Below are 24,896 nucleotides of genomic sequence, written 5' to 3'. Positions count from 1 at the left end.
AGGAAGCTGGGGAAAGGAGAACCCAGGCAGCCAAGGTAAATAGGAGATATGAAGCTGGAGGATATACCCAGTATACTGGGTAAAGAGAACCAGAGGACTGGGAGGAGGTAGATCCAGAGCACTGGGAAGAGGCAGACCCTGGAACCTGGGAATAGGAGGTTCCAGGAGGCAGTAGGGAGGAGTTAGGTGGCTGGAGAAGAGGCCCAGCAGGCTTGGGAGAGCAAGTGCCAGTAGGTTTGTGAGAAGACAGAGGAGACTGGGAAGGGGAAGACCAAAGAGGATGTGGAGAGAAGACCCAGGGGGCTGGAGGTAGGAGGACTGAGGAGGCTGGGCAGAGGAAGAACCAGGCTGCCGGGGAGAGGAATACCCATGAGGCTGGGGAGAGGAATACGCAGAAGGCTTGGGAGAGGAAGACACAGAATGATGAATAGAGAAAGACCCAAGATGCTTGGGAAGGAGACTCAGGATGCTCAGGAAGAGCAAGACCCAAGATATTGTCGAGGAGGAAGAGGAAGACCCACAAGGCTGTGCAAGAGGAAAATCCTGGAGGCCAAGAAAGGAAGACCAAGAAGCAGGGGAAGAGGAAGAACTAGGAGGCAGGGGAAGAGAAAGATCCAGAAGGCCGGGGAAGATGAAGACCCGAGAAGCCTGAGAAGAGAAAGACTCAGGAGGCTGTGGAAAGAAATGCTCAGAAGGCTTTGGAGGGAAAGACTGGGGATAGAAAGACTAAGGAAGCTGGGGAGACAAAGACTCGGGTGGTTGAGCAGTAAAAATGGCACTGAATATTGAGGTAAATCAGGAGGAGGTCGTAAGAGGAATTAGGCAAGAGGTGTCAAGGGAGATTAAAGAAGAGGGGATGAGAGGAGTCCAGCTGGTAAGAGAAGTCCAGGAGGAAGGGTTAAGAGACGCCAAGGAGGTGATGGCGGAGGGAATCAAGGGAGAGGAAGCAAAAAAGCAGGCTTGCTGCATGCCTAAGAAAGTAATATCTGAGCAGGAAGTGGTAAAGAGAAAAGGTGAGGTGCAGGATATGTTGTAGAGAAGAGTTGTAGAGGAAATTATTGAAAGAAACTGATAAAAAAAAAGAAAAGTGAGGCAACCACAAACCCAACACTTAGTGGGAAGCAAGTAAGGTAGCTATAGGAGGAGGACATTCCAGAATGAAAAGAATGTATGATAGGAGATAAAACAGATAACGAAAGGGGAAACGTTAACAAAGAAAACCCTATGTACAAGCTTGAAACAAAACTGGTAGTGGAAGAGTCAGTTAGGGTTGGACAGGCAGAGATCAAAGACATGAGGCATGGAGGTAGCGGGTGCCACAGAATGATTATCAGACAGTCTAGGGCCTGTGCGGGAGGCCTTGCAGTGTCCTCTAGCAACACACAAACATTGCTGAGGAAGCTAAAGAATTTGAGAAACTTGGACTTCACTAAAAGACTGGGCCAACTGCGAGGGATTGTGAAAAGCAGCAAGAGGAAGAATGAGAGACATTTTATTTGGAATTGTTTATGTTTTGCTTGGATCAACCTGCCTCTATTCACCACATCCATTTTGTTGCGTTAAGCTGGGAGGAGAGACCAGAACCCATGCTTAGCAAAAACTGAAGAACTTTCACTTTAACACTTTTGAACCTCCTATTGAGACAAAAAATGTTTGTGTTTACACTGAGATCTGACCACATTCTGGTGAATGAGCATCTTGAAACAGTATTTATCAAAGTGTTTGCTGTATCTTCTGACCACCCTGCTTACTGCCTGGGAGTTAGTCCTGGGCTGCTCTGCCACCCTACCCCTCAGAGAACATGATATACTCAAACGTAAACCCTTTTCCATGTGAAGTGGATGTACCTGGAACCTGGAAAGAGTGCCCAAGGAAACTCCTCCTAACATACATCATATGGAGAAAGTATCGGGAAACTGCAAATTGGAGGAGCGGGTCGACTGAGGATTTCACTCATTATCCCAAGTGAATTGCTTTGGGTCCTGTGAGGCCAGACAATTTACATCGAAAGGAGGAGCTGCCATGGATAAGAAAACCACAGGTACTATGTGACCTTTCCTAGTTTGTTGGTTGGTCGTTAGGATAAAGGCCTTCGTAAACCTCACTAACTGGCTCAAGGGCTGTGCTCTGTTGGTCCTCCAAGGAATTTTGCCCATCAAGAAAAGAATGTTGTTCGCATTTTGTTCATGCTAACGCCAGAATCCTTGGTGTTCCAGAATCTGCATGGGTGTCTCCAACAGGCATAAAGCATACACACATAAGGCATACATAATGTCCTCCCTACAAAATCACACCCTGTTGACACATTACACACAGCCGCAAGCCAAAGAACCCCTCCTTTCAAAAGTACCCTCACACACTATTTAAGTGGTTGGCGATCACCATACACAACAACAGTTTTCCATTATTTGTGTACATGATTCTGGCCATTGTGCCTCCCATGTGTGCTTTCTAAGTGTACCTCTCCCCAGCCTCTGTATCTACATACATGCAAATGTTCATGAAAATGTACCTTGTAGTTGTACATGCTATATAACAGCTACTTATCACTGTACCTTGTAGTTGTAGTGTGCAGAATAGTTGACCCATTTCCTGACATCAGTCTTGTCTTCCACAGAGATGGATCTGACAGTGGCCTTGGATGCTGATGTAGTAGGCATGTCAAACTCAACCTCCACATGGCCAACAAAGCTGGAAGGTACTTCCCGGTCCGAACCCAGCTCTAGGTGGCAGAAGAAGCAATGTGGATGACCTGAGGCTGCAAGGAGATGACAAGACAAAAGGACAGTCTCAGAAGCAGCTGGAAGCAGGTACATACAGAATACAATGGGCCTCATTCCGAGTCCGGCGGTAGCCGTGCGAAAAACCGGCAGGCTGACATCGGACCCGGAATGAATTACTGCCTCCGGACTTGCCGGATTTACTGGGGCATTCCGGAGGCGGATTAACGCTACTCCCCATTCCCATAGGACTCCATGGGGATGGGGACCATGGAAACACTGGCACCGTAATTAACACAGCCGGTGTTTCCATTTCCGTCTGCATGCGGGTGGCGTTACTCTCGCCAGGTCAGACCTGGAGGGAGTAAGGCCACCAGCCTGCAGAACTCCTAGTGTGCCGGTCTGGAAACAACGGTGGTGGCAGGTTTACCGCCACCGTTGTTTACAGCCCAGCAGGGTCATAATGAGGCCCAATATTTTGAAGAGATACAGTGTAGCGCCTTTTCATAAAGAAGGACTGTATGGCATATTCAGAACCAGAAAGTAAGGGGGAAAATACTGATCAGTGTAACAATATGGCAATTACAAACCACACAGGGGGCATCAGGTTATTTGTATGGACGTTACCACCGGAATGGTGCATAGTCTTATGCTACCACGAAGTCTTGAGGTCAACTGAGCAAGGAGATTTTGCATTTTTAGTTCACATTTACTCTATCATTTTGGATTCAGTAGTCAGAGATTTCGCAGACATTGTGATGGCATTTCAGGATATGTCAAACATGGTGTGGATAACGTTAATACAGGTTGGTATTATTTTACACAATGAGAGATTGCAATATAATGATAATATATGTGATGAAGTCTCCTACATGGTTCTGTGGACAACCAAGGTGGTGAATAGGGAGACAAGATGTCATCCCCATTCGTTAGATGGTGGGCCTGGGGGTGGCATGGGGAGCATCCCTAGTCAATCTACCTTAGACCCGTCACATGGCAGGGGACAAGCACTGTGCCCAGTTGTGAGGGTCTGGCCCATCCCACACGATTAGTTCATCAAGGCAGACTATTCAGGAAGCTGGAAACCTAAGTCCTGCCCTACTACCATTGAGACCCTGCAGGGCAATGTTTGTGCTCCCCACACCCTCTATTGAGAGAGCCTAAAGCTCCCATTGTGCTAACACAAAGCACCAACAATGAAATAGACAAGTTTTTAGTTCAAGGGAAATTACTTCTCTTCCCCCCCACCGATAGCAGTGAATGTTTTGTCACAGGTACATCGTCACCCAGCACTTCAGAAGAGTCATTTCGCAAGGTTTGTAGAACCTGAGCTGAACTACGCACCTACTTAGTGTGAGAAACCTGAGGGCATTCTAACTCCTACTCCCCTTGAATCCTCTGCACAGGTAGCCAAGAAAAGATCATCGCTCTTGGACCTTGACCCTGGGGGTGGAGAAGCGAGGAAGGATCACCTGTGTGGAGGAGCCTTGAGGAGTGGGGCGCCTTGGGTGAGACATGGTATCCCCCATTTCCTATTGCCGACCAACCTAACCCTCCCCCAACCTATAAGCGAGCTCCCCTTATTTTCCCACATGTGACACTTGACAGTACTGGGACGAAGAAGATGCAACGGAGAGTGATGAAGATTACGCCTTTTTACCACTTTGGTACTGGGACAAAGACGATGCCTGCAAGGAGCTGTGAGGTTAGGCAATTCCCTTTAATTGTGGTTAGGCAGGGCTAATTGGACATACACACCTGCAGCCTGTCAAGGGGCTGAAGGTGCATAAGAGGAGGCCAGCCCAGCAACAGGTGAGAGGAGCGTGACAAGGGGAGCCACAGAGAGAGCAGCTGGAGACCTACGCGTAGGGGAAGCCATGGTGGGACAGGAGATTGAGCCAGGACGCCGGAAACAATCCCAGAAGATTTGGAGGACCAGGATGTAAATGGGCTGTGTGATTTCCCCAAGCCTGGGAGCCTCCATATCCCAGAACCAGCAGCAGGAGCTGCTGTGGAGCCGCAGCAGAGAGGATTCTGCCCGCGTGCTGAGAGAAGCACTGAAGCTGCCGGAGTGTGGAGAGAGTTACACGACAGGCGAGCGGGGCTCGTACCAGTAAATTTCCCTGACTTCAGAAGCAGAAGGGAGGTCGTGAGAACTACCGGAGAAGAAGCACAGAAGACCGGTGAGCGTCGGGAGGGCATAGAGGCTCTGGGGCACTCCATCAGGACAGCAAATGAACAACAGTCTGTAATATGAACAACTGAATGCTTATTAAATATCGAACTAAAGGAAAACTAAACTTTGGACAATAAAATGGTTATTGAATACCAAACAAAAAGCAAACTTAACTTTGAGCAAATAAATGCCTTTTGAAAATTGAACTAACTGGAAATTTAATGTTGAAACCAAAAGGTGCATATTGAATATCGAACTGAACAGAACTTTAAACCTGAGTCATAAAAGTGCACATTGAACACAGATGAATACCTATTGCACAAGGAATTAACTCAAACATAAAAGTAAAGAATATTAAAGGTGAAAATAGCCAAACAGAGAACTTTTATGAATGAATGCAGTGCGGCAAGGCCACAGCTTGGCAAGAGGTGTGCGACATATGGTGAAAGGGCCACGAGGCTAATAAGGAGAAGCCAGAGAAGTGCAAGAATATCCATAAAGCAAAGAGGCCAATAAAAGGAACTAAGTGAGTGTGACTTGGTGCACAGGAGCAAGTGCCAAGGAACCTGTGTGTGTGCTGATGAGTGCCAGGGCCCTGGTTGCTTGACCTGTAATGGGTGGACCATGTGGTCTAACAACTGCGCCTAGACAAGAGAGCCCTGTATGGTGAAATATCAGGACACCGAGCAACAGCCTAATGAAACCACTGCATACAAACTGGTGAAGTGAGCCAGCAAGAAGGTCAGTTTGACCTGGTGTTTTTTATTAAGACTTTTTGGAAAGACTGTAGCAAGTGTCTGAGTCGAAGTCTTGGGGAAAGGAACACTGAAACTCAAAGGAACCGCCCTTGTTGCCTTGAGAACAGAGGCTTTTGTATTGTGATTTTGTATTGTGCTACTTGAAACTTGGGGAAGGGAATCCCAAGGTTTGGTTTGGACCTGTACCATGTTGAAATGGAGAAAGGTAAACTTTGAGACTTTTTTATTTTTTATGGAACTTTCTTATGTTTGGGAAAGGGGAGCTGAAAATAAGTTGTGAGCTGGAAGAAGCTCGGAAATTTGACTTTCACACTATTAAATTGAACTTTGATATGCCTACACATTTGTTAGCTTTAGTTGTGAGGGCAAGGATAGGTTTTGGACACAGACAGACTTAAGTTGAACTCTTCGACTCAGACTTTCATTAGTTTCGTTCAGGTAGGTAAATTCCACCCTAGCATAGGGTAAGTAAGGCGTTCAACCATCCTGACATTTAAGTTAATAAATATATTTGGTTTGAACTTTTAGTATGTTGTCTGTGTCTTATAATGCCTTCACACTGGATACAATGCACATACCAGTTTGTGACTTACCGAACATTGAAGATTCAGCATGAGAAACATAGTTACAGAAACAATGATCCCCAACAAGAGTTGTTCAGGCTGGGATACATTTAATTTCCACAGAAGCTCAATTTAAAATGATAGACAAAGTATTCAGTAATCTTACCCATTGTGTTTCCAGCTTCTAATTTACAGACTGGAAAAACTGAAGTCATCATCTCAATACAGGCACTGCCAGGAAAGGTCAGAGAAGGAAAACTACCATATAAAGATGGTCGACGGGTCAGAACTAGTCTTGGTCCAGCCCCTTGAGCTCTGTGTGAATTCAGGGAGAACAGCTAATCCCATCCCTCATCCAATTACACATCACAGGTGCACAAGCTAACTGAATGTCCCAATGGGGAAAGAGGGAACACCTTAAAAGAGCACCAAGCACAAGTTGCTCAGTATGGGTTGGAGGAGCAGGATGATAATTCTGGCAGAAGGTTGGAGAGTCTCTGCAGTAGAGACTAGAGGGATGGGAGAGAGTGGCGAGGGGGCAATAGTGGGGAGAAGGAAGAGGTATTTAAGGCTAAGAGGGTCAAGGAAAAGGTGGCCAGGGTGGAGAGAGGGAGGTAAGAAGATGAAGGAGGAGGTGGCAAAAACAAAGAGATGGAGTGACTGAGGGGGTGATTACATCAGGAAGATGGCTGCAGGAGGAGGTTGTAACATCAGGACGTTGGAGTTGAAGTTGTGAGTAAGTGGCGGGAATCAGGGAGTATGACGAGGCGGTCAAACAAAAGGGGGAGGAGGTGATGACATTAGATGTTGGAAGTAACAGAGTAGGTAACAACAGGGGAGGGTGAAATAGAGGCAGTGAAGGAAGTAATACCCTGAAGTGTATAGGATAGTGAAGATGGTAGTGAAGGTGGTACAGTGGACAGTGACAGTTGGAAGTGTAACATCAGCAAAAGAAGCGGATACACTGGAGGAGGTAACACCCAGAAGAGGAGGTGGCTTAGAGGTGCCAACAGTTAGCAAAGAGGCCTTAGAAGACACAGGGTAAAATCCCAAGAGGTGGACGCTGATACAAGAACATCGGGTGGCAAGGTAAGGACTGAGTTGAAGGCAGAGAACCAACACTTAAATAGCCAAAGTAGGAAGGTTCTGCTTGGCCCTAGACAGGGCCAGAGTGGTATGAATAACAAAACAGGATCAGAGAGATTATTGTGAGGTCAGCAGCAGAGCAAGAGAAACCAGGACAAAGCCAAGACATACTAAAGGAATCCCTCTCTATTTCTCTCCGACAGCCACATCCACTGACCCATCTGTTCACAAGAATGTTCAACCTACTGAGTTGTGGGGTACGGGACACGGAATGCATGTATCTAATTCGGACTTAGAAGAAGGGTTAGGGATACCATGAAATCCATAACACCAGGCAGAAGGTGAGGTAACCACTTTTGAACTCAACAAACCATTCAGGACTGGGACACCTTCACCCTCCTTTTTCTGTCACTCTCTGGCCGGCCTCCCTTGGCCCTTCTCCTACCCCCACCTGCGAGGTTAAGAACCTCAGGGTCATCTTTGACTCCATGCTTTCCTTCTCTTCCGACATCTCTGACGTCTCTAAAAAGTCAAACTTCCTACTGCACCTCCTCATAGGTATTTTGCCTTTCCTTTCCTTCCCTAGAAGCTCACTGTCTCTCGAGCCATGGTTCTCTCTAGGTTGGATTATTGCAGCGGCCTCTTTCTAAATCTACCTGCTTCTACTCTCTGCCCTTTGGAACTTATCCAGAACAGGACTACGAGACTTGTCCTTTGCCTCAAGCCCTGGGATCGTATCGCTCCAGCCCTCAAAACTCTCCACTGGCTCCCAGCAGCTGCAAGGATTAAATTCAAGACCCTTTGCATTGTCCACAAGGCTTTCGGGGCCTTTAGCTGTACCTCCATAAATACCTTCCCTCCCGAGCTTTTCGCTCCTCCATCTCTAACTCCCTCAGGGTCAGTTGTTTTTCAAAGAAATTAGCTGGGGGCAGATCCCTGTCTTCGGCTGTGGCATCCCTCTGGAACAGCCTCCCTGCCACTCTGAAACTTGAGGAGAACCATCTCTGGTTCCAGAAGCACCTCAAGACCTTCCCCGAAGGCTTCTGCCTCCGCCCCTCCTCTCCCCTGCTGATCTGTTCTGTCTCAGCATCGTGCACCTGGTTACCCTCTGACATTCGGGCCCAGGTACCTGCTCACCCTGCCACCCACCCCCACTGCCTCCTGGCAATCCATTGCACTGGGGTCTGTATCTGTAACCCTACAGTCTACCCCCTTTTTTCTGCACTTATCAGACACACCCTGTCTGTTGCCTTTAACCTAGCACTTGCCACTTGCTGGCTGCACTACCACTGTTTGTTTTGCTTTTTATCATTTATTAATTTATTATTTGTATTCCTTTGCTCAGCACTTTTCACTTCTCCCCCCGCCCATGCACTTTCCCCTTTCCTCTCCCATGCACCTGCGCATTCTCAATGTCACTGGGCCCAGTAAGATCGTTGTTTTGTTCCCCCTTGTTCCCCTCCCTGGCCTTTTCGCGCTCTGAAACACTTGTGTATGAGCGCAATACAAATACAATGTCAATACAAACTGGGACACTTGCTTGTGAGGACAACAAATGTCTGAGGCACACCTGTTAACATGCAACTTATGTTCATTTAGGAACTGAGTCTCTAGCCTAGCCCCCCCCAAGTACAATGCAACAACAATTTAATAGCGAAGCTCACCGTCAGTCTCCAGGAAGCTAATCGAGAAAAATCTCTTCAATACTTCAGCTTGCACGCTTGATAGAGAAACACTTAAAACAACCTTATGTTAATTCTATATATTTCATCACATGTGATATATTCAGAGACATTTTCATTTGCTTATGGTACATCAATGCATTCTTAAGATCACTCAAGGATTCAAAAATATGTTTTTAAGCAATATTTTAAACATGAGTCAAGAAATATTGAATTCCTTCATTTCTGAGTTATCTAGCGCCTCTTGGATTGGTGAGGTCATCTTTCCAAAGCATTTCGGATTATATATCCTTTCTCAAGGGCTCATGCAGTCAGCATCCCTAAATAAGCATGTATACATCATTGTGGTGTTATTACTACCCTTCATAATACCACTATATGCACAGTTTCAGTTATTTACTAACCTTATCTGTGCATAAATGTCACCTTATTTATTTCAATTATTGCCAATGATCTCTGTGCAGGTTCTAAAACGTCACTCCACTCTGTCAACAGATTCTCGTTCATTTTTTCAATTCTAAACAAAAGGTAACACTAGTGTTTCAGAAAAAAACTTTAATCTCCTTATATGAACAAACAACTGACAAATGATGTCCACTTTAGGGCAACTTACCCTGATCGAAAGGATATCTTTTGTAGTAATTAAATAATGTGATGTTTCAAACAAAGTTCTTCTCCCCTTTTAAAGTACACTGTAATTAATTAATGCAAAATGTTCGTTCTATTAAAACATCTTTGTGTCTTAATACCCATTTGTGGATCAATGTAGCTCCCCACTCATCTTTCACAATCTGGATAGAGCTCCCAGTATTCTACCCAACGCTCCTGGGTTGAAGAAGCTGTGCAGCACCTTAACCTGCACTTTTACACAGTAAAAAAGCCAGTGAGTACTGTGTGTTGTTTAGACCTCCAATTCAGTAATTTTTTTTAAAGGAGACAGCATATCAGCCATGTTGGGTGGGTGCTTATTATTCACTTTTAAACAGTAGAAAATACACAAATACACTGCAAATACTGCAAGTGCCACATGTGGTCTTGACTTTAAATTCATCGATTTCTTTTGTTAAAAGGGAAAACATAGCTGCCATGTTGTGTGGGTGCTTCTTATTGTTAAATTCTATGTGGATAATACATTATCTCCTATTCATTCTTCAGGTCAATGAAATTAACAAAGGTTATTTAATTACTAATGGCATTCTACTGATGTATTAATCATAACATTTCTCAAAAATAATGCATTATAAATCGACAATATCTCACTATAAGATTAGCTGTTCTTCACAATGTCCCACAGTCCATCATATCATTATATATAACCTGTGAGATCCCATTCTGTGTTCCAACCAGAAAGGCTGAGAGTTTTCAATTTCTGGATCCAGAATGCTTCTCTTCTTGCTAGTTTCGAATTAATATCGCCTCCTCGTGATGATTTCTCAACTTTTTCTAGTATTAAGAATCGCATTTGAGCAATGGTGTTGCCTTTCTCTAGAAAATGCTCTGCTAATGCAGATTTATTTTTTTGGTTTGAATATTAAATTTATGTTCAGTCCATCTGGATTGGATTTAACAAAATGTTAAACCAACATAGCATGAACCACAGGGGTATTTATTCCCATAAATCACATTTTTAGAATCACAGTAGAGGTGCGATTCAATTTAATGTGATAACCTGTTGTTGAATGTGATAAATGGTTGCCCTTAATGATGCTATGACAGTGTAGACGATTGTTGCATAACATAGACCCTTTGTATGCCACTCTACCGTTTTGATTTTGTGGGTCTAATGCCTTCACCTATTTATTTATCTCTTAGTGATGCACTTTTTCTGTATGCAAAATTCAGAGGGTCCATAAGGATACCTCACAAAATTGGATCATGTTCAAAATCTTGCTGTTTTTTAAGATACACGCTTTGATTTCATTACTCTGTTTAGAGAATGTGGTAACATACAATATACTTGGAGTTTTTTTGGTTCATTGTCTTTAAGCAATTCTTCGGCTCCAATCAGTATAGCTTTCTGTAATGATGCCTGCACAATGCCTTCTTTGTATTCACTTCTTAAGAACTTTTTTGGTTCTTCTTGTTTCGTTATCAACTCATCTCTCTCAGAGATTACAAGTTTGTATCTTGTGAATTGACTATATAGTATACCTCTAATCAATGAGCGAGGATGACAACTGGATGTTAATACAATATTTTTTATCAGTCGGTTTTGTACAAACTGCAGAATGTAATTCTGCATTTTTCCCATACATTTCAGTGTCCAAAAAGTGTATTTTCTTTGCATTCCTCATATTTGCAATGAATCTGTGGATGTATAGCACTAATGTGTTCAAAGAATTCTTTAAATTCTTCCAAAGATCCTTCCAAAATCCGAAAGTTATCATCAGTGAAGTGTTTGTATAACTTAATCTTTTCCTTCCAGAGATTGTTCTCAAAAATATGTTCCATCTCCCATTTATTTATTTATTTTATTTATATAGCGTGAAACGGGGGCCCATAGGCATAGTGGCGCTCAACAAGACAAGACAACACACAACAAGTAAACTGAGATTAGATCAGCGATGGAGCTAACATGAGGAGTTCAGGGAGAAAGTCAGTGAAATAAAACAGTTTTCAGCCCACGTTTGAAAACAGCCAGTGAACTGCACGCTTTCAGGATTGGGGGCAATGCATTCCAGCGTTTAGGGGCTGTATAAGGAAAAGATCACAGGGCCACCATAGATATTCTGGCTCTTGATACCTGTAGTAGACAGGAGTGATTTGCTACAGTACCCTTTGGGCCGGCAGCCATGAGATACTGCTAGATAAGAAACTCAGGCTTTGTCCATGAAGTATGAGAAACCTGAAGGTGTCTCCCCGACTAGTCCCCGGGGATTTGTCATCCAGGTGGCCAGGACACGGCTATCGCTATTGGATCCAATTCCTGGGGGTAGACCAGTGAGGGAGGATCACCTGGATGGGGGGTCCTTGGGGAGTGGAACTGGTTCACCGATGGGTACAACACGTTATCCCCCTTCTTATAACACCTTTTCCCTATCCTATCCTGTCGGATACTCTAACACCCTACCCCTCCCTCCATTTTCTGACGCAAGCACTTTCGCACACCATGAAAGACGATGGACAAACACAAAAGCAATTTAACGGACATGTCCCAACACCAGGGTCACGCAAAGTCAGGCAATCAACAAGAATCACACACACCTGACGGCCCTTTCCCTTCCCCACAGGGATAAAAGGTGGAGCACGAGAGCACAATACGAGCAAGGCAGACTGAACAACGAGAGAGCTAACTCAGCACGGCAGCTCAAGAGGACGAGAAAGACGTCACAAATCGAGAGGGTGCCAAGGAGAGAAGTGACCATGTCCTTTCCGACCAATAAACCGCAGCAGAAGGAATAGTAAGACTGGGAAAAATAGCTAGCATGTGTTGCAACAGATACTCAACGGTACATGGGATCCTCTTCCGCTGACAACCTGCCATGACTGTGCCACTGGTGCACCAATTGGCACCCATCGTGGACTATTTGGGACTCATTCATCTCCATAATACTCCCTGGACAATACTGATTCATATTTTTGTCTTTACTTTGCGTTTGCAAGACTTTGGAACTTTTATTTAATTTCACAAACTACATGTCCCATAACGCACCTTGTGGCAGTTCCGATCGCCCGGCTATTCCTATGCAGCAGTATTAGAACTACAATCCCCAGAAGCCTTAGAGATCAGTGTGACTTCACTTTCCCGGGACCACAGAGGGAGGAGGCCAATTACTTTCAGATGTGCTGCTCCATGTGCCTGCTTCAGCATAGGGCAGGTCAGTATTTAAGCAGCTGCCTGCAGGAGTACAGGTCTCTTGCATTGAGCTCACTTCCAGCCCTTTGTTGCCTTGATCCTTGGATTTCTGCTGTGTCCTGTTGTTTCCAGAACCTGCTCCTGTTCCAGAGCCCTGTGCCCCCTGCCTTGCAGCCCTGCTACTCTGCCTTCACTCCCTTGCCCTGCACCTCTGTGCATCCTATGCTTGCAATCCTATGTCCCCTGTCTACAGCCCCTTGCGCTCTAACACTAATTATCTTGTTCCCTACCTGCAGTTACTTGTTCTGTGCCCATTGCCCTTGTTATCCCACTTCAGAGGTACAGTTTCCTTGTTATCAGGTTTCAGTCCTGCCCTTGTTATCCCACTTCAGAGCTAGTTTCCTTGTTATCAGTCTTAAGTCCTGCCCTTGTTATCCCACTTCAGAGCTACATTTTCCTTGTTTTCTCGCTGCAGCAATCCTGCCCTTGTTATCCCACTTCAGAGCTACAATTTCCTTGGTTTCTCTCTGCAGTCCTACCCTTGTTATTCCAGTCCAGAGTTACTGTTCCTTGTTACCAGTCTGCAGTTTGCAGTCCCCTTCTCCTGCACTTGGATTCTAGTTTTCATGTGTTTCTTCTTTCTTCTGGTTCTCTGTCCCAAACCTTGCTCTCTTTGACTTCCTTTTTTCCCTGGATATTTCTCTTACAGTTCTTGTCTAAACGTGTGCCTTATGTATTTCCTTTGTTTAGAGTTTGGCTGCTGGGTTTCCAGCAGGCAATCTCGGCCCCCTTTCCTTGGTCACGTTTCAGTATTGGACCTTGTGCCATTGTTAGCGGTGTACTGGTTCCTGTTTGAGGAGGCAGTTATTGTTCAGTTCCTGCTGGACCCGTACAGGCTTCAGTCTTGTGAGTATTGTTACCTTGTTCGTGCCTTAGGGTCCAGACACAGACACCTACTGCTGCTGCTCCTTTCCATGAGCATTCAGAGTGGGACCCTGTAATAGTAACCAGCTCAGAAGGCTGGTGTTTCCCTTGTTTTGTGGGAAACTCTTCCCCCATTCTGCGTACACCCCAAGAGGGAACCTAACGTGTTTGTTTTACTTGTACTCCCTGCCCCTTTCCATTCACTGCCTTTGTTGCCTATCCTTTCTTTTCTGCAGGACTCCTTGTACTCCTGATTCTTGTGTACTTTTCTCTCTTCGGCTTTGTGTGCATGTCTCTACCCACAAGCCCCTTTGACACAACCAAGCCGGGGAGAGACGCTTGGCCCCATGGTGCTGGCCTTGACTCCAGAGGCAAGCCAAAAAAAGCTAAGCAGTTCATCACAGTCGGTGAGTGGAGGAGAGAGCCAATAAGAAACCGAACTGTGTTGAACGAAAGTAGCAAGCGGTTGATTAAAGAATGTACAAAGAACTATTGATATACAAGGAGATAGCCAGCATAGAAGAGTCAAGCACCACATGGGTGCTTATTCTGGAAACTCTGGGCGATTACCCTGTTGTTGAACAACCGTTACCAGAAGGCCTTGGGAAAAAGGCGAGTAGGGGATCAAAGTGGTCATACAGGGGTCTAGTAAAATCCTCTGTACAGTCAAAAGCCTTTGACCGATAAAAGATTGTGAAGCTAAGGGGAGCGAATCCCACATCATAAAGTTGGCAAGAGTGAATCCGACAGAGGGATGCTGATAAAAGGGGGCGAAGTCTGAAGTCCCAATGAATAGTGTGTTGACAAGAGTGAACCCAGCAGAGGGATGTCCACAGTGAACTGTTCAAAAAGACATGAATCAGATAGATGTCACAAAGAAGATTGTGTTGAAAGCCATAGTAAACCCAGCACAGGGAGGCTAATAATTGAGAAGGGTCTCAGCTCAAAATAGAGGGATTAAGGGGTGAAAAGGTATCACCCAAGGTGCAAGCTGAAAGGAACTTTTTGTTTATTATTTTGTTGTAGACATCAGGTTCTCGAAGGCAAGAGACTTTTTGTAGAAAAGAGACTTAACTATCGAAGGCCCTGATAAGCTGAAAGCAGAACTGTTAGCTTGTGCTGGGAAAACTAAATGGTGGGCTGTCTCCTGAGTCCTACCTTTTCCTGTGCTCAAAACGTGCAGAAGGGAGACCTTATTACCGCATCCTGATTTACTATTTGTGAACAGTTCTTTCTTTTCTGTGAATCCTATCCCCCACTCTTTGTCTGTATTTAGCATAAGGATTGGCAGTAGATTTTTCTTGGTATATGCCCTTTAATTTGCCAAGACGCCACTAGGACTGCCTTATTATTATTTGATGGTCATAGCTTGTTCCCATCTTAGATTTCGGCTTAGATTTGTTTTATTTCAAACCCGCAAATACGGTTTAATAAACACCCTTGAACTGTTATCACTTGTGTCTGTCTTTACAGTTGTCTTTACACTTGTGTGAGTTCCTTACAACAGGTACTTGTGTGTGATGCAGAGCATCCTGTGTGTGATGCAGAGATCCTGCAGCTCACTGGAAGCCAATATAGGGCCTTCCTGGCTACTGACACGTGGTCCGATCTTCGCAGGCCCTGAATAACCCACACTGCGTTTTTCTGGATAATTTGCAATTGGGTGATTTTATCCGTTGGTAAACTCTGAAGGAAACCAGAGCAATAATCTAGTTTTATTTATTTATTAATGTGTTAACAGCTTAACATAAGCTTTTCACATATAACTCAATAAAACATTTTGTAGAACAAAATTCTATTTAGATAAAACAAAAATAATATCATTAATTCATATCTGATAGTAATAATAATGTAACTTATAAAATAGACATTCAAGCTATATTATAAGACTTGTATGTCAATAGCTCGTATAAACCTTAACTAGTACAAACAGCCATAAGACTAGTTATAGTTACAATAATAAAAATAGGTAAAATGTCTCTATATAGCTATTTCTAATAACTTTTCAATTGTTAGCCATACATTATATACAGCAATATAGAGCTTCATTCCTGAGCCATTAAGCGCTCTAAGCCAAAAATCTTCGCTGCAAATATGATCCGAATGGTGGACAAAGTCCCCATAACAAGTTGCATAGGTTTTTTGCATGGCCGAGCATCTAGTTAATACATGTTTTCCTGTTTCAATCACCATATTGTTCATGCATAATCGACAGGATCGTTCTATATTGGTGAGATTACTCATAATTCCGCTGATGGCCAATACCGGCAGTTGGTCCGTCCGCAATAATATAATAAAACGTCTTAATCGCGGAGAGGGGCATAGAGAGAGAGATAGGGAACCGGTTTCTTAAATATGTAACTCATATGTTGGACAAATTTATATCGTTTCAATTCTTCCAAGTGTGCACGTGGTCCGATCTTCGCAGGCCCTGAATAACCCACACTGCGTTTTTCTGGATAATTTGCAATTGGGTGATTTTATCCGTTGGTAAACTCTGAAGGAAACCAGAGCAATAATCTAGTTTTGCACCGTTAACTGCTTGTGCGATAGTTACACAGTTTGTTGGGTTAAGAAAAGGTCTGAGTTGTGAAAGCAGTTTAAGGTAATATGATGTGCCGAAGACTAGGCTGTTGACGTGGGCTTTCATATTAAGTTCTCGGTCAAGAATGACTCCCAAGGTCTTACCAACAATGGGAATGGACAGGGGTCTTCCTGTTCCTTAAGAATTTTAAAGAGTTGCCTGGAATCAAAGGCTGCCCCAGCAATTCTGTAGTCATAGGAGATATTTTTGGCAGAGCAAATAGTCGATTTATGGGCTTTTACGGCACAGGAATGAGAGGTTTCATCCTCTGTGAAATTACACTTTCTTCCACTGCTCTAGTCTTGGCGTTTTAAAGTTTTTGAATATCTGCTGAGTACCAAATTTTAGTGGGTTGTTTTTTCATCAGTCAAAATTTCACAGGGGCTAAGCTGTGGGCTTCGTTTCTTAGCATATTTTGGTATGCAGTAGCCAGATCATTGGCTGTGTTGAGGTCAGCCAGATTATCCATAGTGGTTGCAAAATAGCTGATGCTATGATGGTATGATATGGTATGATGTGGCATTTATAACGCGCCTGTATACAAGTAGGCACAAAGGCGTTAACTTGCAAAGGTTTCTGAAGGTAACCATGCATTTAGTTAACCTGCTTTTTGTCCATTTTGCTGGAATTGAAAGAATAAAATGGAAGAAGTCATGATCTGACCTTGGGAAGGGGTTAATTTCTATGTCCTTGACGGTGACATAGGAGGATACCCAATCAAGAATCCTACCTTTGACATTAGTTGGTGAGTCAATATGCTGGCCAAAACCCAAGTCAGATACAGTGGTCTTGACAGCCAAAGCCATCGAGTCAGAGTTATCCAAGTAGCCATGGTTGGACTGGGGCATAAAATTGTCTCAGGCACCAATGAAAAAGTGGGCCAAAGTTGCAAATGGCAATTCATTTCTTTTGTGACAGACTGTTTGAATAGTACCCAATTGGTGTTTTTATAAAATGTGATGCAAAATAGTTATAATTTAAAGAATATTTGTTCAGCAACAATGGTCAAAACTACTCGCCGCATAGTGTAGTAGCTCACCGAACTGGCCCACATGGGTCAAAAAGGTGTCCCACTTTTACCAAAAAAACATGCCCACGCTAGCATTTTGCATTTTTGGTTCGGGCATTGCCCTATTACCCTATAAGCCAGTCCGAGCATGCAAGTAGCCCACACTGAAGTTGCCTAGGATGACAATTCTGGACAAGGGCTATAGAAATGGTAGTATCAGGTCACTTAGTTGCAGCAGAAAATCTGGCATGTTGTTAGGGGGTCTATAAATAAGAAAGATGTTGACTGTTGTGTTAGGGTCAACAGACAATTTAGTGAATACAACTTCACATTCTGGTAGAATGATGCTCTCAACATGATGTATCTGCAGGGAGGCATAATATATCAGCGCTACTCCCCCGCCTTTGGTATTCAGGCATTCAGCTCTAAGAATGTTATACCCTGCTGGAACCGCTAGCAAGAGTGCATGCGCAGCAGTAGTATCCAGCCACGTTTCCGTAATGGCACAAATATCTATCTTTTGGGCAAGGACATAATCAGCCACCTCGGTGGGGTGTCATATCAAGGACCGAATATTTAGCAGCAAACATTTAAGCATTCTGTTTGATCTTTCAGCAGTGGACTACAAGCCATTTGAGGACTGTATGCAGTTATACATAGGGCAAGGGGATGCCACACTCGCCCCATAGATGTACCAGACATTTATAAAACATATTGATCTCAAAATTGAAAAAAATTGTTCAAAATTAATTTCAATAATATGATCACAAAAACCTCATTAGCATTTACGTTCTCAGTTTGTAATAATAACCATTCCATTGATTCAATTCCTTTGTGATGTGGGACTGAAGTATATCAACTCACCAGATCCAATGTAAAAGATATGCCTTGCTGACAATTGAATGTTGTCTCTTTCAATAATCGCAGTAAATGCCTTGTGTCCTTAATATCTGTGAAACTTCCTTGTATCAATGGCTGTACACTGGTATCTATATATTTAGACAGGCCCGTTGTTAGCTCCCTGGACCCATCGCGGGACCCGGTAAGGACGTCTGGTAAAACCAGACGTCCACATCTGGTCCCGCGAGGGAACCTCGTAATGAGGCGGAATGGGTTTAACGGGTCCGCCACCATTAGCGGCACCTGTTAACCCATTCTGCCAGGGTCATAATGAGGCCCATAGTATTCATGTGACTGCCAGAGAATGGATGCAATTTGCAATATTAGAGATATGCTTTCATGGAAGAGCAACAGGATTCATGTATCTTGCTTTATTATAAATATTATAGTCACAGGGCAGTCAGATTTATCAGGGCTCAGAATTTTCACTCGCCACTAGCCATTGGCTAGTGATAATTGACTCATGGCGAGTAAGAAATGGTGTGCTGTGGGGTATGTGCAGAATTGTTTGTTTATTAAAACTTTATTTTGTTGTTTTCGATAAAAATGCTGCAGTTCGCCTCCCACAATCCACTGCCAAGTTATACAATCATGACCCTTCAACAATATCTGACCTTCAGAGTCCTTTTCCTACAGTCTCTGAACCATATACAATATATGTCAAATTTGAGGATTCAAGTTATTCCCTCACTCGAGCCATCCAGGAGACCTCACTCACCTCATCATTCCCAGTCCTTGACAAAGCCACAAGTCGGTGATTCCAGCAACAAAATTCCGCCGCCACATCCCAATATACAAAACCACCCCTCCTCCCTGCAATCCAGATCCATCCCACTCACATACAACAGACTCGTCCATAAATCCGCCCCACCACAACCAGCTCGCAGCCGGCCACCACAGTTCCCCCCCCTCCAACAATTCTACAGAGGCCCCTCTCACTACCTTTGTGCTCTAGCAATCAAATAGTGTTAATACGCCCACCAGATGTCCTTGGGCCTAGCACTCATCCGAGTGCTAGCACCATGGCATAGTATTTCCGTGGTATTGCTTCTTTTCATCAACACTGTTTTTACGACGGGTGTTTTGCCGCATGGTTTTTTATGAAGAACTTTGTGGTGTCGTCACCAGTATATCGAAGAGAGGAACAGTCCTCTCTCTTTGTTTCGTTATTGAGTGGGCTGCGCCCCACGTGACAGGAAGAGGAGGGGGTTACCGCGCAGAGCGGCAGTTAGGATTGCTGTACAATAAAGATAAGACGTGTTGCACCCCAGCTCTCGTGTCCGCCTCATTTGTGAAGGAAGGAACGCATGTGAGTGTGAGGAGGTCCACATACAGGACATTACATCTGGCGACGAGGCGGACACGCGCCCCGCCGTGCCCGCTGCCTCAGGTCATAGCGCTCGGACGCCCGTGAGTCTTCGCCCTCTGACGCCCCAAGGATTGGGGGTCGGAGCGTGAGAGCTCCGCAGAAAGAGGCCCCGAAGCGCTCACTCCACGGGTGGAGCAGGAGCCGCAGCTCCCCGTGTTGAAGATAGGCGCCGAAGTGCTCACCCCACGGGTGGAGCAGGAGCCGCAGCTCCCCGTGAAACATCCTTCCGAGCGGGAGAAAGGGAAGACCTCTCTCCCGCCAACGGCATCAACGCTGGCAGGCGTGCATCTCAACGCCGCGGGTGGAGCAGTGACTCCCCGCATCGCACCACCGGGCGGTCGAGGAGCGCTAGCCTCCCGCCGACGGCAACGGACACAGTGTGCCCACTTCTAACGCCTGCGCAAAAGGGTAAGCAAGAACCCCGACGCAAACCGCGAGTCAAGAGGCACATCTACAAGGCCTCATAGAGCCCCACGCAGCCATCCACACCCGATTTTGGCACAAGGAGAGCAATTCCCCCAACGCAGTGCCCCCTAGTGGCGGTCAGACGCCATCGCACTCGCGAACGACAGGCAAGCCCAGGTCAAGCTCATGAGTGGCTCAGGAGAGGAGTCACCCACCGCCACAGCGACTCCAGCCCGTAGGGTGTCACTCACAGTCCCAGTGACACCAGCACAAGAGGAGGGATCCTCCGCCCCAGCGTCCCAGCACAGAAAAATGACGGACAGCCTGCTGGCCCAATTACCAGCAAATTTTGACCTCACAGAGACAAGCACCCTGGGGTCAAGGTGGAGAAGATGGTTGAGAGACTTTGAAGTATGCCTGAAGGCAGCTGGACCACTGGAGGACGAACAAAAACTAAACCTTCTAAATCATGCGGTTGGTTCCAATGTACGAGATATCCTGGAGGAAATGCCGGAAGACACCATAGACACATACGTCAAGCTAAAGACATCGCTCACAGAATATTTCACGCCTCACACAAACGTAGACTACGAACGGCATGTGTTCCACACTACCAAACAAAACAAAGGAGAATCCATAGACGCGTTCGTCATGAGGCTGAGATCGAAAATGAAGCACTGTGACTTCAACAACTACTCGAACGAGGAGGCCCTCAGGTCGCAAATCATAGTGGGGTGCGAAAGCGCGGACTTCCGGAAGCGACTACTACAACAGCCGAGAAGTCTAGAAGAAATCCTGCGCCTAGCGAGATCCGACGCCGCCCTAGCAGCGCAGGTGGAAGGCCTGGACGACATAAAGATCACACACGGCAAACAAGAAAGCATCAACAAGCTGGAGGGCACGACAAGAACCGCCCAAGATCCGTTTTGCTACAGGTGCGACCATGAATACCCACACGAAGGGACGTGTCCAGCCATGGGACAGACATGCTCCGCATGTGGTGGCGACAACCACTACAAGTCCGTATGCCTGATATTTCGCAGCAAAATAAAAGGGGCCGGCAGAAATGGAAAGCCCTCGATGGAACCAGAACAGTACCAACCCTCTCACCACAACAGGGCAGCACACCACTTCCAGGAACAAGGACGGCGCCGTCTTCACGACGACCAACCGGGAAGAAGACAAGAGAGGAGAGAATGGAGGGAGAGCAAAACCACCCAGCCAAAAGCAAGGAGGCGACCCAGAAGATATGTGAGATGCCTCTTAGAACAATCACAGTCAGAGAGTGTGTCAAGCGCAGCCTCAGAAGAAAGGTCCCGCAGACCGGAAATACAACAAGAAGCACCGCGGAAAAAGGGATATCTATACGCCCTTGGGAACGACATGGCCAAAGAACACAGCCCGATGCTAAGAATACGAATAAACCAAACAGCTGCAGAATTCCTGATAGATACGGGAGCAACTGTGAATGTAATAAGCGAAGAAGTATACCGAAGCATACCGAACGCTCCTCGCCTACAGCCAGCACGAGCCCTCATCTATCCCTACGCTCAAAAACACCCCTAGCCTGCAAAGGGTTTTTCATGGCATCATGCCAATACAAGGAACATAAGAAAAGCATCCCCATGCACGTGCTAGAAGCCGCCACCGAGAGCGGATGCATCTTGAGCTATCGGTCAGCCATAGAGATGGGACTCATTCACATATTATACCGCCTCATGGTGCACAAGTACCTAGATCCAACGGAAAGTATAGATCAAATATTCCCGGCACTGTTCAAAGGCTTAGGAAAACTAAAAGGAAAACAGATTGAACTTCACATCGACCCCGACATCACTCCAGTAGCCCAGCATTACAGGGGCATCCCCATCAACATTCAACAACAAGTTGAAAATGAACTAACCAAGCTACTAGAAGCTGACATCATTGAGCCCGCGGAAGGCCCCACACCATGGGTCTCTCCTATAGTACCAGTACCCAAAAGAGATTCTCAGGACATTAGGATATGCGTGGACATGAGAAGGCCGAATGAGGCCATCCTAAGAGAACGACATCAAGCCCCCCGGATAACGGACATGGTGCATCTCTTGAATGGGGCGACAATATTCTCGAAGTTAGACTTAAACAAAGGCTATCATCAGCTGGAGCTCAGCAAGAACTTGCGATACATAACCACTTTTGCCACCCATCTAGGCTTGTTCCGCTACAAGCGACTCAGTTTTGGAGTGTCCTCAGCGGCCGAAATTTTTCAAGCAGAAATCCACAATGTCATCAAGCATGTGCCCAACTGCTTGAACTACAGCGATGACATTCTAGTGTTCGGCCAAACTCAGGAACAACACGACGACACCCTAATGAGAGTCTGCATGGCTCTAGAGGAAGCCCAGCTAACACTCAACAAAGAAAAATGCGAATTCCGTAAGAAGACACTCAGATTCTTCGGACACATATTCTCAGAGAAGGGCATGACACCAGACCCTGAGAAAGTTAGTGCGCTCCGTGAAGCTGAACCACCAACAACAACATCGGACCTCAGATCATTCTTGGGGCTCGCAAACTACTGCACAAGGTACATATGTGATTTCGCGTCCATCAGTGAACCCCTGAGAGCCCTAACCAAACTGAACACCGAGTTTGCGTGGTCAACCAAATGCCAAGAAGCTTTCCAGATCATCAAGGACCGCATCTCGGATGCCCGATATCTGGCGTACTTTGATCCCAAGAAGTCAACAGAACTCGTCGTGGACGCCAGTCCCGTTGGGCTAGGCGCCATTCTCACACAACTAGATGACAGGGATGGAGGCGGGAAGCACATAGTGTCATACGCTAGTAGAAGCCTATCAAAAACCGAACAAGCCTATTCTCAAGCAGAAAAGGAAGGACTGGCGGTCGTCTGGGCTTGCGAGCACTTTCACCTCTTCCTATATGGGAAGCCTTTCACGGTTGTGACAGACCACCAAGCACTCACTTTCATCTACGGCAACCCACAAGCAAAAATGCCACCAAGGATAGCCAGATGGGCACTCAGGTTACAGGACTATCGATTCACCATCATACACCGCCCAGGGAAAGATCAAAATCCTGCGGACTTCCTCTCCCGGCACCCCAAGGATAAGAGCGGACCCGAACAATCCATTGCTGATCAATACATCAGATATGTTATTCACAGCAGCACACCACAAGGACTTGACATGGAACAGATAACGAGAGAGTCCAACGCGGATCAGGGAATACAAACCATTTTGAGGTGCCTAGAAACAGGACGATGGAAACATGCAAAACAGATTCGAGAAACAATGAGTGAGGATATCAAACTAGACATCACGTGCCTTTTGGCCGTAAAGGAGGAACTTGCGAAATCAGAGGAAGGACTACTACTAAAGGGGACAAAATTAGTAATACCACGAAACCTACGCCAGAAGGTGCTAGAGCTAGCTCATGAAGGACACAGGGGAATTGTATCCACCAAAAGGATGCTGAGGCAAAAGCTATGGTTTCCCCAACTTGACACCTCTGTGGAAGAATTGTTACAAAACTGTCCCACCTGTGCCATTGTAAAGCCACACACAGTCCCGGAACCCCTAAGAATGACCGAACTACCAGAAGGAACATGGGAAGAGATAGCCATCGACCACTTTGGGCCCATGGAAGGGGGTGAGTACATCCTGGTAGCCGTAGACGAGTACTCGAGATATCCAGACCTACAGATCATCCCATCCACCGCTGCACATCACACCATCCCGGCACTGGATCGGATGTTCGCAATCTATGGCATACCGAAGGTTGTAAAGTCCGACAACGGACCACCCTTCACGGGACAAGACTTTCGAAGATTCGCAGAATACATGGGATTCCGTCATCGCAAAGTAACGCCTTTGTGGCCTCAAGCAAATGGCACCGTGGAAAGATTCATGAGCAACATCAAGCGCACAACTCAGATCGCACGCCTTACAGGTGAACCTGTTGAAAAAATGCTGTACCAACTTATGCGTGACTACAGGAACACCCCACACAGCACCACAGGGAAGTCACCTTCGGAGGTGATGTTCGGACGAATGATCAGAACACGACTACCGCACGCACCCGACCATGAAGGACAGTACGAAGGGGACGCGGAGATGAGAACAAGAGACTCCCTCATGAAAGAACACATGAAGGAAGCAGCTGACCGCAAGAGCAGAGCCAGAGAGAGCTACTTGGCGCCAGGGGACATGGTCGTGGTCCGACAGCAGCAACAGCGCAAGAATGCAACTCCATTCAATGAGGAACCCCTCATCATCACCAGGAAAAAAGGATCGCTCATCACGGCTGAAGGGGACCACCGGTCCATAACGCGAAACTCTTCGCACTTCCGAAGGATGCCTGGTTTTCATCAATCAAGAAGGTCAAGTATGTGTGATACTTTCTCCCACTGGGACGCCCCTTATGAGGGAGACAGAGAAGACTCTGGAGATGACGTGACACCAGAAGAACAGATGGCACTCTCTACAAGCGCGGATCACCGTCCACAGAGAGCCAGGAGAAAGCCCACTCGCCTCATCGAAGAAATGGGTTGAGAACGCAACTGACTGTTTAGTGACGGGAGGGTGTGGTGTCGTCACCAGTATATCGAAGAGAGGAACAGTCCTCTCTCTTTGTTTCGTTATTGAGTGGGCTGCGCCCCACGTGACAGGGAGAGGAGGGGGTTACCGCGCAGAGCGGCAGTTAGGATTGCTGTACAATAAAGATAAGACGTGTTGCACCCCAGCTCTCGTGTCCGCCTCATTTGTGAAGGAAGGAACGCATGTGAGTGTGAGGAGGTCCACATACAGGACATTACAAACTTCATTGACATTTTTGGGAGGGGGGCAAATAAAGGTGGGGGGGTTGGGAAAAATAGTTAAATGATGGCGAGCTTGGGGTGGAATTAAAAAAAATGTATGAC

General features: G+C 45.9%; 1 protein-coding gene across 4 annotated transcripts in view; it reads right to left on the bottom strand.

Annotated features, from left to right (window-relative positions):
• STON2 (stonin 2) overlaps positions 1–24,896 on the bottom strand; it is a 991,146-nt gene that overhangs the window by 91,946 nt on the left and 874,304 nt on the right. For all 4 annotated transcript variants that reach the window (XM_069637853.1, XM_069637852.1, XM_069637854.1 and 1 more), the window contains one exon: positions 2,556–2,758. In XM_069637853.1, coding sequence (XP_069493954.1) covers positions 2,556–2,758 — 203 coding nt within the window. The remainder of the gene's footprint in view (positions 1–2,555; positions 2,759–24,896) is intronic.

Source organism: Ambystoma mexicanum, chromosome 14 (assembly GCF_040938575.1).
Source record: "Ambystoma mexicanum isolate Mex_15411 chromosome 14, UKY_AmexF1_1, whole genome shotgun sequence".
In the NCBI taxonomy this organism is placed as follows: Eukaryota; Metazoa; Chordata; class Amphibia; order Caudata; family Ambystomatidae; genus Ambystoma; species Ambystoma mexicanum.
Note: the sequence above shows the minus strand (reverse complement) of the source record. Positions and strands in the feature narration are given on the sequence as shown.